At 31.1% G+C, this 16,637-nt stretch overlaps 1 protein-coding gene across 2 annotated transcripts in view; it reads left to right on the top strand.

Annotated features, from left to right (window-relative positions):
• Window positions 1–16,637, top strand: part of LOC129231334 (E3 ubiquitin-protein ligase HECTD1-like) — a gene marked incomplete at its 3' end in the record, with an annotated part of 223,648 nt that overhangs the window by 137,722 nt on the left and 69,289 nt on the right. The window contains 6 exon segments of one of the 2 annotated variants that reach the window (XM_054865623.1): window positions 240–320; window positions 2,074–2,336; window positions 4,148–4,321; window positions 5,460–5,721; window positions 9,766–9,850; window positions 10,000–10,510. In XM_054865623.1, coding sequence (XP_054721598.1) covers window positions 240–320; window positions 2,074–2,336; window positions 4,148–4,321; window positions 5,460–5,721; window positions 9,766–9,850; window positions 10,000–10,510 — 1,376 coding nt within the window. 2 annotated transcript variants of the gene reach the window in all.

Here is a 16,637-nt window from a genome sequence, read left to right as displayed (position 1 = left end):
AATATTATTTCAATATGTATGTCTTTTCAATTGCTTTTTAATGATCCAAATTTTATTTCTTGCCTCCACTGATTTCCATGTGTTATTTTCTTTTGATGAAAAAAAATGTCATAAAAAGTTGTCAAAGTATAGGAGCATGTGTACTTTTAGATGCTGCTATATACTTAGACTACTTTTTTAGACGAAAGAAACTTCAAAATGGTATTAGTCATTTAGTAATTCTCGTATTTATTTTTCAGGCGTGCTTGGTTTGCTATTGATCTTGGTCTGTGGCTCATACCAAACAGATATACCTTGCGGCATGCAAGAGGCTATGGAAGGTAAATCAGAGTTTTATTGTTTCTCTTTTAGCTCTTTTTCAAAAGCAAAAATATTTCTTCTGAATTTGAAGTTCATTTTAGAATTACTGAACAGAGGCAATCTGTAATAGGTGAAACTAGACACTGGAAAGTATGAGGCAGTTTGAATAACCTAAATGAAGAAAAAGCAACACTTTGTAATAAAAAAAAAAAAAAAATAAATAATTTTCTCTTAGCGAAAAAAAAAGAAGCATTTGCAACCTTTCTCTGTGTCTAAAATAGGAAAAATTTACTTTAAGTAGCTTTGTGTACATATTAGTAAAGATTTTGAGGTACTAGAATCCAAAGCAAACACACTTCTATGAGGGATCACCTTTATATAGCGACCACCTCTATTAACAAACAATTTTCTCAAACACCAATTGCCCCCCCCCCCTATCTTCTCAATGTTAATTATCCTCAATTGATATTAATAATAAGATAGAATAAAAAGATATTAATAAATTTTTACAGCTAAAAGGTGAAAACAAAAGTTGTTTCCAAAAAAATCAAGAAGTTGAGCATACAAATATCTTCTCGCATTTTAAATCGAATCAGTTCCCAGCAGGAAAAAGAATGTAAAAGTTTATTTCACAAAAGAAAAATTTTAGTTTCTCTATTTGAATATATTCATTTCATTTTCTTAATATACTGTGAGCAGACCGTAAAGGATTTCTGTTGTTGCTATTTGTTTTTTTTGCGTATTCGAAAAAGACCCCGAAGAGTGACCAACCACTAATTACAAATACAAATACAAATGTGACGACCAGCAACAGGCTCTGGGCCCAGCTAGGCTGGTCCTAGTCAATTAATTAGTCCCCAATGAAGATCAATGGCCCTCTTAAAGCTATCCACTCCCTTGCTCATTACCGCCTCTTCCGGTAAGCTATTCCAACTGCGCACGACCCGGCTAAAGTAATTATGGACTATTGTTTTCAGGAACAGAGTAGTCGCTTCAAAGAAATTTCACTGTAATCGACTCTTGTCAAAAAAAATTTTTTTTTTGAATAGTTGCCTACTTTGTATGATTGTGTCTTTATCTGCATTTGGAATTTCATTCTAATAATATTCTTAGCATTCTTACTGTTACGTTTTTCGAAGTATAGCACTCTATGCCCTGATCTTCAAGATTTGCTCATTAAGAGTGGATGAATGTTTGAATGATTTCTCAACCTCATTACCATAAGTTAACTAAAAAAATATATTTAATTGAAATTCAGTTATATTTTTTTGAAATTTTCATTAGAAGCTTAAAGAAAATGAGTCCCCTGCCCTCCTCTTCAGAACTTACTCCTGTTTTGATAAAATAAAGCATCAAGTAGGTTGAAAACTGGATAAGTTATCAGTAAAAACATTTTAAGATCTGTTTTGAAGATAGTTTAAAAACATTTTTTGCTTGCTACAGTGGAAATAAATGTTGTGAAAAATATTGTGACATGATAGAGCAAAATACATGTCATTTCTAAATTCAGCTCTGAAAATTACACATGATTCAAATATTAAAACAAACATCTCAAATTGGTTTTATTAGTTTCAATTAAAATTGTGTCATGATATCAAGTGTTATTATGCATTTCAATACATTATCTTAAAAGTAAGGGTGAACTTACATGCTTAAGATAAATAAAATGCATTGACTAATAAATTATTTAAAGGCAGATGCCTTTTTTCTTTGTTTCAATGTGATCGACTTTACTTTAGCATTCTGATTTTTAAAATCATTGTTAATTAATAGGTCTGCCCTTAGAAATTGGTTATTTCAAGTATCAAAAGATGGTTCTAATTGGCTAACACTATTTACTCATGTGGATGATTGTGCCCTTAATGAGCCAGGCTCTACTGCATCCTGGCCCTTAGATCCACCTAGCACAGAAGAACAAGGGTGGCGCCATGTAAGACTTCAGCAAACTGGCAAGAATGCTAGTGGACAGACTCATTATTTGTCTTTATCTGGATTTGAAATTTATGGAACTGTTACTGGCGTTTGTGATGATTTAGGTAATATTTACGTAAAAAAGGTTTTTTTTGTTAATCCTTTGTTTACTCTTCATCCTTTATTTTTACTTTTCTGTATAGTACAATGCTGATGTTCCCCAATTCTTCCAAGTCATGGCTTTCTTTGAAGAAATAAAATTTCCTTATGACATCCTAGTGATTTATTGCTTGTATATACATATGTATTGTATATCTAAACAGCATGTCCCCGTTTAACCTGCAGGACCTCTATTTTTATAGCCCTTAGTTCTAGATGCACACTTCAGGGTTTTATTTCCTTAAAAAACCTGTAAGAATCCCTTAATTTTATCAAGCCAAATTAAGGTCCTTAAGAAACCTTTAAAAGTCTTTAACTTTCCGAAAATTTCCTTAATTGTTTTGAAAACTATATTAAGTACGGCCCTCGTTTTCCTATATTTCTATTTTCTCTCTTAAAATCTTCATCCTCCTCGATATCTTCCGAAAACGTATATTTTTTTGAAGCATGCCAACAATGTCAAACACGTGTTTTGCCGAAAATTGCTTGCCTTGTTTAAGATTTCAATCTTTTTGCATCCTGCAAATATTTCAATCATTTTTAATGTTGGTATGTTTTGTCACCATATGCTACTCTATACCTGCTTATTTTATTGGTTATTTCTATTATATTTTTATTTCTTAAATTTATTATTATAGAAAAATGCAAAAGTCAGTCAAACAAATGTGGTCCAATGCCCACAGTCTCAGATAATATTGAAACTTGGCATGGTTACTTATTAATGCATTTAAGAAAGCGTTAAAAATAGTTACACTGAATCACTAATGATTTAGGCTTCATACCCTGTAAAATGTTTTGGAATTTTATGAATAAATGAAGGAGCTTCAAGTTGTTCTTTTGATCCTGAAATAGTATTATGAAGTTTTTTAAACCAAATTTTGAGTTCCAATGAAAGAGGAAAAAGTTTTACCAATTATTTATATACATACAAGGTTTTCCCTTTTAACATGCAAAACCTTTATTTTCGCAACCGTTAGTCCTAGATTTATACTTCCAGTTGCAAAAATGTTCAAAATCAGATGAAGAGATAAGATATCGAAAGTTTGAAGCAAAAAAAAAAGTGAGTCAAAAAATACGAAATTTAACTTTTTATACGGGCCCTACGCACCCTAACTAATATTTAGAGAAATAATCTCCATTGAAAACCATTACCGTCCCAAAAAGCATTTGTACGATCAAAACTCAAAGAGATTCAAGTTTTAAGGGGGAAATTTTACTACCCCAGTTGGTTCTGTATCTTGACAACTAGAGCTAATTTGTGTTTAGCAAGACGAAATACTTCGGAAACTGCTAGTTTTGAGTAGAATGCATTTTTGGTGTTGGGTAGTGTAGCAATTTTCATGGACCAACAAAAACTGACATCGAAAGCAAGATAACGCATGAAATATAAATGATTTAGGAGCTAAAAATGAAATAAGTTTCCAAACATCATCTTATTTGTTCTTGCAAATAATTATGGACATCATGAAAATATGTCCCCCCCCCCCTGTTATTTTTCTAAATATAATATTTAAAGATTGAAGGATATCGGTACTCTTTTTACGTTTTTGTGATGAGTTTTTTTTAATGTGAGGTCGAAGATTAATGGTCTTAAAATTTATTAGTGTAAAGTAAAATTTACCCTTTTCTTATTCAGCACAAAAGAATAAGTAGCATTTATACAGCAAATCAAAGTTAATCCTGTTCTAATTTGGTTACAACTTTCAAATACTTACAATCTCAATATTTATTTCCCCCATTTATGTGTACTTTTAATTGACTGTAATCAATTCTAAAGGTAAAGCTGCCAAAGAAGCTGAAGCAAATTTGCGTCGTCAAAGAAAAGCAGTAAAGCAGCAAATTAAGTACATGGTTTTAGGTGCAAGGATAGTGCGTGGGCCTGATTGGAAATGGCGAGATCAAGATGGTAATCCCCCTAGTGAAGGCACTATATCAGGAGAATTACATAATGGTTGGTAAAGTTGAAAACTTTTTATTTCTGTTTAGCCTCTCTTATTCATAAACTATGCATTTGACTTATTGATTAATATGAGTTTATGATACATATTGCTTATGCGTGCTGAAGGTGAAACATCAGTGTTCAAAATTAAAACATTGTTGTTATTGCTACATCAACACCAAAATATTGATGCTTTGAAACTTTGATGTTCTGAAACATCTTAACTTTTTAATGTATACTAATAAATGTACTCTAATAAATATTTTAATGTTAGAATTGAATTCACAGCCTACATTTGTATTAATAACTAAGATCTTTGAACTGTCAAAAAAAAGTTAGTTATATTAACTATCTTTAACTCATGTTTCAAATTACAAAATAGGAAACAATTCATAACTTGTATATGTATTTAAAATGAAGATAATTGTAACATCAATTTAAATTAAGAGGAAAAATTTCAAATAGTTTAAAATTTTCCAGCAATATAAAAACTGAAAGTATGTTATTTAATAACAGGGTTCATACGCTCATGACAAACCTTGAGAAGTGCTTGAAAGAGTCCCTTTCAAGTGCTTGAAAACCTTGAAAAAGTTTGAAAGGTTTCTTTAGTGCTTGAATTCTTTCAAAAATCATTAGATTATTCTTGAAATTCTTTAAAAAATATTTCATCAATGCAATTTTCTGGACATATGTTTGATATGCAGTATTCCGAAAAATAGCTTTCGTGTTTGAGATTCCAATCCTTTAGCATCTCATTTATGTCTAAGTGTTTCTTCGGGGAAAATTTTTGAAAACATAATTCATCAGAAAAACAATTCAATACATCAATTATCACAGATGTTCTCTCAAAACCAGCCTTAGCAAAATTTTGTACTTTTTTCTTTTTCTTTCGTTTTTTTTTTTTTTTTTTTTTGCTGATGCTAAAAATCCTATTGCATTAGCTGTTGTTGTTTTTTCTGCCCCCTCAACATTTATTTTAAGAATAAATCAAACTTCTATATTTTTGCAGTTATTTGACTTATTATACAAAACTGTTGAATTCATTTTTATGAAAAAAAAAATCATAGCTGTGCCGTGCTTCTTAAAGTGCATTAAGACTAAATTAGCCCAGTCAGTAAATATTCTACCCATGTGATATATATTTATATAGGTTGGATTGATGTAACCTGGGATCAAGGTGGTGCGAATTCATATCGCATGGGAGCTGAGGGAAAATATGATCTCAAACTGGCTCCTGGTTTTGATCCTGAAGCATACTTGGCTTCTATTTCTAGTTCTACAGTTGCTCTAGCAAATTTAAAACATAGAGCAAAGTGTATAACTTCAACAACTGGTTCATCTACTTCTGCTAGCAAAGGTGCAAAAACTATTACAACTGATACATCATCAGCAAAGGGGAGTGTGTCTAGCAGGTATTAATACACATTATTATTTCTCATCATTCTGTATAATTGTATTTTGTATCATTTCAGAAAGAATTAGACATTTTCATTAAAAATTACAGTCAAACTTGCTTATAATGAAAAGTCTATGATCTGTGTTTCTTATAACCAAGTAAACTTTATACATACTTGCTTTATTATAGTTTTTAAATTTCTGTAAAGTACCAAAGTCAATTCATTTGCTTTTTCTAGTATTGACAAGTTTTTGCTGCATGTTAAAAAAACCATGGAAAAAAATTGACAAAAGGACTGATTTTCGCCAAAGTGGCAAAGAATTTGTAGTAACATGTATTGCATGCAGGCTTTTTTTTTGAAGTTTTAAATAAATCCAATGTTTAATTTGCTTTCAGAGTTAATTATATACTGCTAGAGATGGAAACAAATAGAAAAATGCATTAATTTTTGGATCAAAACATTATTTTTCCAAAATGATATATTAACTCTGGGAAAATTTGAAAGTTTCAATACTTTTAGCACAAAAATAATGCATTCAAAAATTTACAATCTTTATATTACCCCTGTTTTTCTTCTTCTTTTTTTTTTTTTTGGTTTAAAAAGTTTTTGCTTTTCAGCATCTCACGTGAATGTTTTATACATACTTGCTTTATTTTAGTTTTTAAATTTCTGTAAGTATCAAAGAAGTCAATTGTTTTGCCAGGCGCAAAATTTATAATTTTGTATCACACATTTTCCCGACAGCAGAATACAACTAAATTTGCAGTGTATGGTGCAGAATGAACACCTGATCTGCAAAACAGTTCTGACCAAATGTGAGAGGAAAACGTAGACGAATTTTCTATAGAGATTTTGGAGATTTCGGCTTACTCAGCAGGTTTTCTGAAAATATCTTCTGACTAAAGATGTGATCTAAAATTTCTTCAAATTATACTTATTGAGCTGAAAACTCACGCTCAATGTTGAGTTTTATGTTTCATTTGCAAGAACTTTAGATTTACTTTTAATTTGAAGAAATCTGTAGGATTTCTGGATTATTACAGCTTTAGTTGTTGGGAACTTTTGAACTCAAATCTTTTTCAATTTCAAAACCGTTTAGTTTTTTTTTCCTTCTTACATGAAAATGTTACCTACTAGAAGTAACCATAAACAATGGCCCAGCTAAGTTCCATTATTTTGTTCATAAATATAAAAAAATTTAAAAATGCCTTGTTCACAGAAATAAAAAAAGAAAAAACATTTAATGTTTAAAGATTGAATGCAGTTTAATATCTAAGTAGTAATTTTGTTAACTGTGCAAACAATGAGCTATTTTAATGATTAGTGGGAATCTAATATTAAGCTCTCTTAATTAAAGTGTGGCATAATTAGTAGTTATCCTTTTATTTTAAATGTGTTAAAAATAGTATTTTTAGTAAATTTGAGAATATACTGGCAATTTATAGTTATGGTAGAATGCCTAAGATTGGTGTATTTCCCCTCCATCATTTATTTTCACCTCAGAAATAATGACATTGATAAGGTCTGTCACAGAGGTGAGATTCCCGAAGGTGAGGAATTTTCCATTAATATAAGCCTAGTGGATACATTTTTCAGTGAAGTGTTTTTTTTTCTTTGCTGCTACAATCTGCACTTGTTAAGCATATGTTCACTTCTTTTTTTACATTAATTTAAATCCCTGAAATCAATTTCACGAAGGTAAGAAGTCACAATGACCTCACTTAATTTCAAAAACAAAATCTGCCTTCTTATTTTTCGTCAAAAATCTCACAACTTCTTTCTTGGCTGAAAGTAAACAAGGGGCTTTCTCATATCATGGAAAATAAAATTTGATGTCATTACTGCGACGTGTCAATCATGAATGGCATTTCGTGTTTAGGTAACAGAGATGAGAATTTGTGTGACATGACTCCTTATCCTTCTAAAACACAACATTGGAAAATTAAATTTTCTTGAACAATTAGTATTTGAGACACTTGTGAAAGAAATAATAAATAAATAAATATATACTTTTAACTAAAAAGTTATTTAGAAACATAAACAGTCACACCGGGTGTGTAACTTGCCACGGAGGTGAGAATTCACGTAATGTGAACCAAAAACATATAAAAATAAAAATTATCATTAAAACCTTTTTGGCAGGTTTAAATAGATTTTTGATGAAATTAAGAAGCATTGTTAAATGAAGTGTTCCTTAAAGTGTTTGCTGTGAAAGGTTTGTGATAGAAAAGTTGACATTTTTTGAAGAACCACCCTTCCCCGTAAAGTGTCAGGGGATGGGGATAACTTCTTAGTTGAATCATCTGCACGTTAATATTTTCTTTCTAGACATAATTTGCAAAACCCACGCAAATTCAAAAAATGCCACTTTATTTTCCGTTTTCTACGAAAGTCGATCTTTTCCAGAAACCCGGAATTTCTAATATATACTGCCCTAATTCCGAAATTTACACTTGAAAAGTCATATCAAATAAAAGATTGGACATAGAAGCAAAAAGACATATCTCCTCTTGTTCTTGTACCATTTCGAAAGAAAACGCAAACACCATTTCCTTAAAAGCAAACACCCGAGTGTCGATATCGAAGACATCATGCAAACGATTTTGCTTCTGAAGACCAAAACTAACATACAATTTTGAAATTCTCATAATTATGGGAGTATTCTGAGCAAGCGTCTCTTTTATTTCTATCACTCGTTTTAGATTTGGATTTCGATGAAGTCACAGGCATGGCACAATGCCAAGTAGATTCTCTTGCGGCAGCCCTAGTTTTAAACTCCACACGTTGCTGCGTTTCACAAAATTCTCATAGCATCAAAACTGGCAAGTTAACATTTTTTTTCCTGCAAAACAAGAAAAAGGTGGAAAATTTGGCTTATAATCAGAACAATGGGAAAAACATAAAAATATCTTAAACTTCTGTAAAATTTCAAAGAGTTTGCAGGTATGATCGACTCATTTAGCTTAATGAATATTGAATGAAAAATTAATTTTTTGATAACTAATGCTGCTAAAACAGCAAGCCAAAGTCCAAGTTCTTTAAGTTAATCAATTATATTAAATGCTAATGTAAGCAAAGATAATACAACCTGCAGAAGAATAGCATCGGTGTCAGTGTAAAGAAAACTGGAAACTTTCTATAAAAACCTACCAATGATTTATTAGTCCTTTAAAAATTAAAATAACATGATAAACAATCTAAGAAGAAACCCTGGCCATTAGCAGACACAGTTTGATGACTCCACAACAGAACCAGACTTTACACCTAAGAGGCGTAAACGATGTAAAAGAGAAAGAATGATTGGAATTGTTCATTATTTATACTGAACTGTCGCATTTGCATTTGATTGGGCATCCATAGATGCCAACCTAAAAAAGCAACTTTTACATGTCCGAAAGCATTGAGAAATCGATCTCATTTGAATTCAGACAATTCATTACATTATACTACATTAAGAATGAGAATGCGATTGAATATGGTTTTCCGAGGTCTATAATTTTTAAGTCATTATTTCAATTATCTCAGAGTTAAGTCAGGTCCGACGATATATCAGACAGATTAAAATCTGAATATGGTTACCACAGTAGTAAATATATGAATAGATTATGGTATATTGGTATATCAGCCAGTCCTAATTTATACTAATATTTTACTTAATTTGATCCTATATCCTATAATGAAGATATCCAGTACAAAAGTATCTCAGCACGTTTTTGACTTTTTTTTTTTCGAAAAATCAGATGTAGTGAACCCTCAGCTGTAGTGTTCTCCTAAGCCATCCCCTGGAAAATTTGTCATAGCAGAATTTGACTATTTATTTTTCTTATTTATTTCTTATTCTAGTGAATTTTAATGTTGGAAATTTGCCTGGGCAAAGATAAGAGAAAATGAACTTTTTCTTGACTGAACATTCTTCATTCCTGATAATAAAATTATTTAAATTTAAAATAATTGACAATTTTGTTCTCAGCTGTTAAATTTTAGTACTTTATTTTGTTATGTTTAATGTCTCACAAATGAGAAAAACAAGATTTATTTATAATTTTTTATTTGCTATAGCTCTTTTGGAACTTATGAAGTATCAGCATCAACTTTACTTTCTCCATCATCAGAACAAGCTGTATCGGAGAATTTATCAGTTAAGGTAAACCGTTATTAATATTTTCTTTTTTAAAATTTTCTCTAGTATTTAATGTAAAATGCTTGTAAAAGAATCAATTATTGTTTTCTTACAAAACGTTTGTCATATTTCTGACAATGAAAGATGATTTTAAAAACTTTTTCTTCCAGCAGGCAGCAGAGATGTTAGCAGAAAATGTTTTATCTTCTGCCAGTGTAGAAGCTGCAGTAGTCAATGCAGATGTATCAGATTCCGATAACAATGCTACTCCAATTAGAATTCCGCCATGCAAAACTTTTCTTATGCGCAATGACTATTGCTCTGTGTCAATGGGCATTGGTTTATCTCCTACCAGAGAAGAAGCAGAAGATGCTTCTGTTCGAGATTCCATTGAAAATCTCCAGTTGTCAGAAAGAGTCGGAAATGAAAAAAATTGTGATAATCAACTTCAAAACTCACGGGACTCGGCAAGTAGTGGAAGCACCATGAGTGTGAGTGCACCAAATTTGTCAAACACTAATGTTAGTGATTCAACTGTTAGTTTATTAGAAACCTTTGCTGCTGTTGCTAGGAGAAGAGCTAATGGGAATTCTTCAAACACTACTACACCAAATTCAATTTTTACCCGTGGATCTAATAATGTTGGAAGCCTTGTGCGCTTAGCGCTGTCTTCGAATTTCTCTGGTACGTAGTTTATTTTTGATTTTATTAATTCAAATTAAAGATTTGATTATGCTCGAAAAATATCTATAACATTTTCAAATGTCTTATCATTGATTTTAAAAGTAAAATAAAATTTTAGGATACATTTACGGCATAACATTCACAGGTTAGTGTTATTGTCTGAAGGCAATACTGTTTTCAAAGCTGTTTTCTAAAATAGGCTAAGAAAGAAGGGGAGACGATTTTAATTAATGGTTCTCAACATTTTTGTAAGGCTGCCATTGGCGGCTAAAAAGTGACTATTGTGACTATTTTGAAGAGTTGACTATGACGACTATTTTAGCCCAAATTCAGATAGAAAGGACTTTTATAAAAGAAAATGCTGTAATTTCAGCCTAAAAGCGACTAAAATATAAAAAATACAAGAAATGTTTTTAAAAAATGGAAATGTCGAAAAAAAAAAAAAAAAAGCTTCAGCTTCAAACAACATCTGCTGAAATTTTCTGATTTCAAACTTACTCAGGTCTGCGAAATTATGGAAAAGTCGTCAAATGGTTTTGGCTTTGTTTATTTGCCAAGCATAAGTGAAACAGCTCTTTTTTTGCTTTTTTCCCCTGGAACCCTCAGGCACAGGATGCATTTTTCTTGCGGATAAGAATGACAATAATAACCTAAAATGAAGAGGAATATTAGTTTTGTTAGTTTTGGTTTTTGCAGGGGAATGTTAGTTTTTTTATTTTTGGTTTTTGCAGTTGGCAATTACAACCTTGTACCATGTACCAGACCAAGATATAGAAGAACATAAGAATGCCATTTGCAAAAATTTGCAGAAAATTTTGATATTTTTTTAAATGAATTTGTAATATTACTTTTTTTTGATGAGGAGCAAATGTTGATCTAAAATTTTGAGGTACCCCAATTAATAATATCATAAAAAGAGTAAATGTAGTTGAATAAATATTGTGCTTGCATAGTAGTACTCTACTCACTTTCAAAAGCTACATTTTTCCTGTTGACCTTGCTTTATACTATTTTTCGGCATCATAATGCTCCTATTTTTCCTAAAAATCTGAAAACATTCTGATTTTTCTTAATTTTCGAGCCTCATTTTCTTATTCTTTCTATTTTCCCCCTCGAATCTTTATTCTCCATGATATCTGCCAAAAATTCATGTTAGGAAAACATGCTAATGACATCAAACACGTACTTTGCTGAAAGAGGCATGCCTTGTTTGAGATTTCAATCTTTTTACATCCTGCAAATATTTCAATAATTTTTAATGTTGGAAAGTTGTTTACTATATGTTACCTCATATCTGCTTTATTTATGAATTATTTCAATAATATTTTTATTTCTTAAATTTGTTTTTGAAAAAAATGCAAAAGTTAATGAAAAAATTTGGTCCGACTCCTACAGTCTCGGATTTTAATGAAAATTGGCATGGTTACTTTTTTTATATATTTAAGAAAGTATACAAAATATTTCTAGTGAATCCCGAATGATTTAGGCTTTACAGCCTGATAAAATGTTTGGGATTTCATGATTTTCATGATTAAAGAACAACATGTACCATGTATTAATTGCTGCCAAATTATTTCAAACATAACTAGTATGGGGAAAAATTACCTTTGAAACTTGGACCATTTTTTGTTGAATTTTTAAATATGGCTTTAAAGGGTTATTTTGATGCTGTGTTAGATATCATCCCTTTTCGGCATGATTTTCAGATTTTTTTTATTTCCTCCTTTTTGCTCTCTGACCACTCTCATCCCTGTATTTTTATTTTTATTTTAATGCAAATAAAATTTAAATATGTAAATGTAAATAATAGGTAACTATTGTTTTACCTGCAAAAGTGTTGGTGAATTTATGAGCAGTGTTAAGCATTTTTCTTTTGTGATTAAAAAGCATGAAGTGGCACATGAAATACTACAGCATGTTATTGATACTTACTTAATTACGTAACATCTAACTTGTTTCACATTTGTAAGTACCTTTAAACTTTATTAATAATGAAAAGTTTTGTGGGATGACTTGTTAATTTTTTCAACCATGTGCTTATCAATAACCATTAGATTCAATTCTCTTTGTGCTAATATCAGCCTTGTGTTATTCAATAAACATACACCATTCAGTTTTTTTTTTTGAGCAATCACGATTGCTATTGCTTTTTCATTTGACTGTTTTGATGTCCTATGATTTCATTTTCCCACCAGCACCCTCTGCAGCATCGCCGTAGACGGGCTCCTAACGATGCTGCTGCTATAGTGAAAACCGTCTCCAGGTTGCTTCCATATCCTACACACACACACGCATACGTACACAACTGCACACAAACACATACACACACGCATACATACAGACACCTACACATACACACAACTACCCACACATTCATGCCTGCACACAGACACAAACACATATGCCTACACACACATACATATACCCCACCCCCACGCATACAAACACTCATATACACAACTACCCACACACTCATGCCTGCACACAAACACACATGCCTACACACACACACATACTTCCTACACACAAACACACATACCCCCACACACACAAACACACACGCCTACATTTACACACACACTCCTGATTGCAAAAAACATAATTTGAATTCAAGATGACAGAATTCTAATTAATTTTTTTTTTTTCATTATTTTCATTTTACTGAAAATGTAAATAAAACTTTAGTTTGTAAATGGAAGTAAAAGCTTTGGACTGCTTTATATGAACTGTGAACCTATTAACAGTGCTTAGTGATTTTATTCATTTTTTTTTAATTAAAAAGTTTGTTGTACCTTATAACAAATGTGTGTTAGCAATGCTTTTAAACAAAAAAGCGTTTAACTGCAGTTGACATATGGGAGACAGCAGATGATTTCTTAACAGACTATTGAGCTGTCCATCCTATCATATAGTGAAAAATATCAAAAAGTTTTGCTTTGTTTAATGGGTATACAGAATAGTAGGGATGATACTTCAGTCGGAAAAGCAGCTAAATGTTAATTGAAAGAAAAAAAAAGTTTATTTTGAAGTATTTCAAAAAAGTAATTATCAACTGTAGTGTTTTCATTGTTTTGTAAAGATCTCTAATGTGGGCACAACTTTCATTCTTACCTCCAGGGGCACCGACTTGCAAAGATTATTGGGGGGGGGGGACTAAATGTCTTCAGGAGTCTAAGGGGTTATATAATCCAGAAGGGCCTCCCCACCCTCAGAAAAAGGATCCGATTTTTGTTCCTTGAAAATGCCAGTTTACATATTTTCTTTTCTTCTTTTTCGCAAGTGCAGTTTCAAAAATGCAGTTTAATACTATGTACAATGATATTAAGGATAAATTACTTATAAATTAAAAAAAAAAACGCCTTCAAAAAATACCCAGGAACTAAAAAGCAAAAAATAACTGATTACACTTACATTCTATTTCCTACCCAAACATAGAAATGAAATTTATTTTACAATTCCAGTACAAAAATCAACTAAACTAAACACTGAATTATAAAATAAACACTGATTTAAATTACTATACGATGAATTATTTTAAATACCTAACTAATTATATACGATCTCTTAATTTTTAATAACCATTTAAAGTCGGGGCCTCCTATAAACAACTACATAACGTAACTGACAACCCACCAAATCCTGAATTAAACACTAATTTAACTATACGCGAAATTAGTCTTTAAAACTAAACCTTCTTAGTTACGTTATGTAGTAGTTTATAGGAGGCCCCGACTTCAAAGGGTTATTAAAAATTAAGAGATCGTATATAATTAGTTAGGTATTTAAAATAATTCATCGTATAGTAATTTAAGTCGGTGTTTATTTTATATTTCGGTGTTTAGTTTAGTTGATTTTTGTACTGGAATTGTAAAATAAATTTCATTTCTATGTTTGGGTAGGAAATAGAATGTAAGTGTAATCAGTTATTTTTTGCTTTTTAGTTCCTGGGTATTTTTTGAAGGCGTTTTTTTTTTTTTATTTAAAAGTAATTTATTTTTTGCTTTCTAGTGGTGTAAATAACACGCCGAGCATCTCTGAGACTTCCGACAGCTGTGATTTTATTCTTAGTTAAAAAAAAGAAAAGAAAATTATTTGTTTCCCTCTTAACAAAGCGCTGTAAGCATCAAAAATACAAGCAATCCGAATTGTTTTGTGGATGTACAGAGACTGTAGTTTTCAAAGTGAAGGCATCAAAATTATAAAAACAGCATTTAAAGAATTTTCTTTTGTCAAATTTTTTTAAAATTGAATTTAAAACTCTTGAAAAATGTAATATTATTATCTGTGGACATAGTTGAAGCAAAAATAAATTAAACAATTGATTCAACATATTTTACTAACATTCATAAAAGAACACGGAATTTCGCTGTAAAAACTTGAAATACTGACTTAATAAGAGTAAAGATAATTTTCATTTACCTCCTAGTTTGCATGAAAAGTGAGTGGAACTCAATTCTCATATCAGATGCAAAAAGATCGCATTTTTCAAAATGAATGCATTTAAACCATAAAAGTGTCAAATAAAAAAAAATATTTAAGTAAAATAATTTTCGAATTGTACTTTCACAGGTATACATGAATATTATTATTAATCACCGACATATTCACTGTAAATTCGGAGTAAGGGAAAAAAATCAGAGGTAGAGGCACTTATCATAATGGACAGTACAGTAAAACCTGTAAAGTTGACCATCTGTCTAAGTTGACCCCTTTTTTCAGGCCCCAAATTAGCCCTTATCATGTAAATCAACCTTTGTAAGTTGACCACTAAAGTAGTGCACCTCAAGTGGTTAACTTAGACAGGTTTCACTTACCACATTTTTGATATTAACACACAAAAAAATTTGGGAATTCCTGTATGTAACTTGAACACAATCACCCCTGTTAGCATCAAAAGTTCAAAACCCATATACTTTTCTCCAAAATAACGTTACGTTACCATGTACACCATATTTTTTTATTCTAGTGACTATTGCTTCTCAATTAATTAAATTCATCTTTTCATTTCCATTGTAATATCATATTGAGAAATTTAATTGAAAATATTTGAGCTGTTCTGTATCCATTATTTTTGTCTGTGATATTGAGTGACTAAATCAAACTGATGCTAATCGCAGGCTTATGATTCCAATTCTACTGGATGGATCCGAATGAAACTTCAAATATATGTTATGTAGATCACGCAGACGAGATTTTTACAAAAAAAATTTTATTTGAAATATTGCCACCAGGTGATGCTTTCACGATGTAAAAAGAAAATTAAACTACCGTAATTTCGGAAAGCTAAGCCACGGCTTACACATGTTTTAAAGTTGAAATTTAACATCTGTGATGTATCTGCCAGGGAGACCTATCTGAAGAAATTTTTCCCCCCACGCTTCTTTCTTAGTATTTCTCCTGTTCGCCCAATCGAGAAGCAATGTTAGAATTCATTAAAAAAACACTAGTAGAGCTCTCAAATTGCGCCATAAAACAGGTTTCTCATTAAACTTAATTTCTTATTTCCTTAAATCTGTGTTAGTTAGCACTGATTTTACTGCTATTTGCTGTTGTTCTTTCCAATGTTGCCAGATTCGTGATGGTACCACATGTTTCACAAGGCTGAAAAATGGAGGAATCGCTGACTTGTTTGAGGAATGTTTTAAAATGTCTCGATGATAAATTAAAAATAAATAAATTGATAAAAGTGAAATGGATTTTCCATGTACTACTAAGTATATAAAACGATGATTTGAAAACTTCTCATTTAACCAAATGTAGATGTCTGTATCTGGCAACACAGGTTTTTTGCGTAACCGTTGCATTTTCTGATCTCTTTCTTTTTTACAGAAAGTTTACTAATTTACTCTATTTCTATCTATCAACAAGTGCAGTCGCTTGTTAGTTACGTTCTAACTAAATAAATGTTCACATACATATGTATAGATATAGAGGAGGAGGGGCGCTATGTTTTGATACGCTCTTCTGCGGGGGGCAGCTTATCCGATGAACTTCTGTTTTTAGTTAGTAAATTATTGCTTATGTGGTGCATACGATAGAGTGGCTTATCTACCGAAAATAACGGTATTAAAAAATCATAAAATGATGAAGAGTTTTATTCATTTACACACTTATGTTCAGTTAATTC

This window comes from Uloborus diversus, chromosome 10 (assembly GCF_026930045.1).
Source record: "Uloborus diversus isolate 005 chromosome 10, Udiv.v.3.1, whole genome shotgun sequence".
Taxonomy (NCBI): domain Eukaryota; kingdom Metazoa; phylum Arthropoda; class Arachnida; order Araneae; family Uloboridae; genus Uloborus; species Uloborus diversus.
The sequence above is the reverse complement of the archived record's forward strand: the minus strand, read 5'-3'. Positions and strand labels throughout refer to the sequence as shown.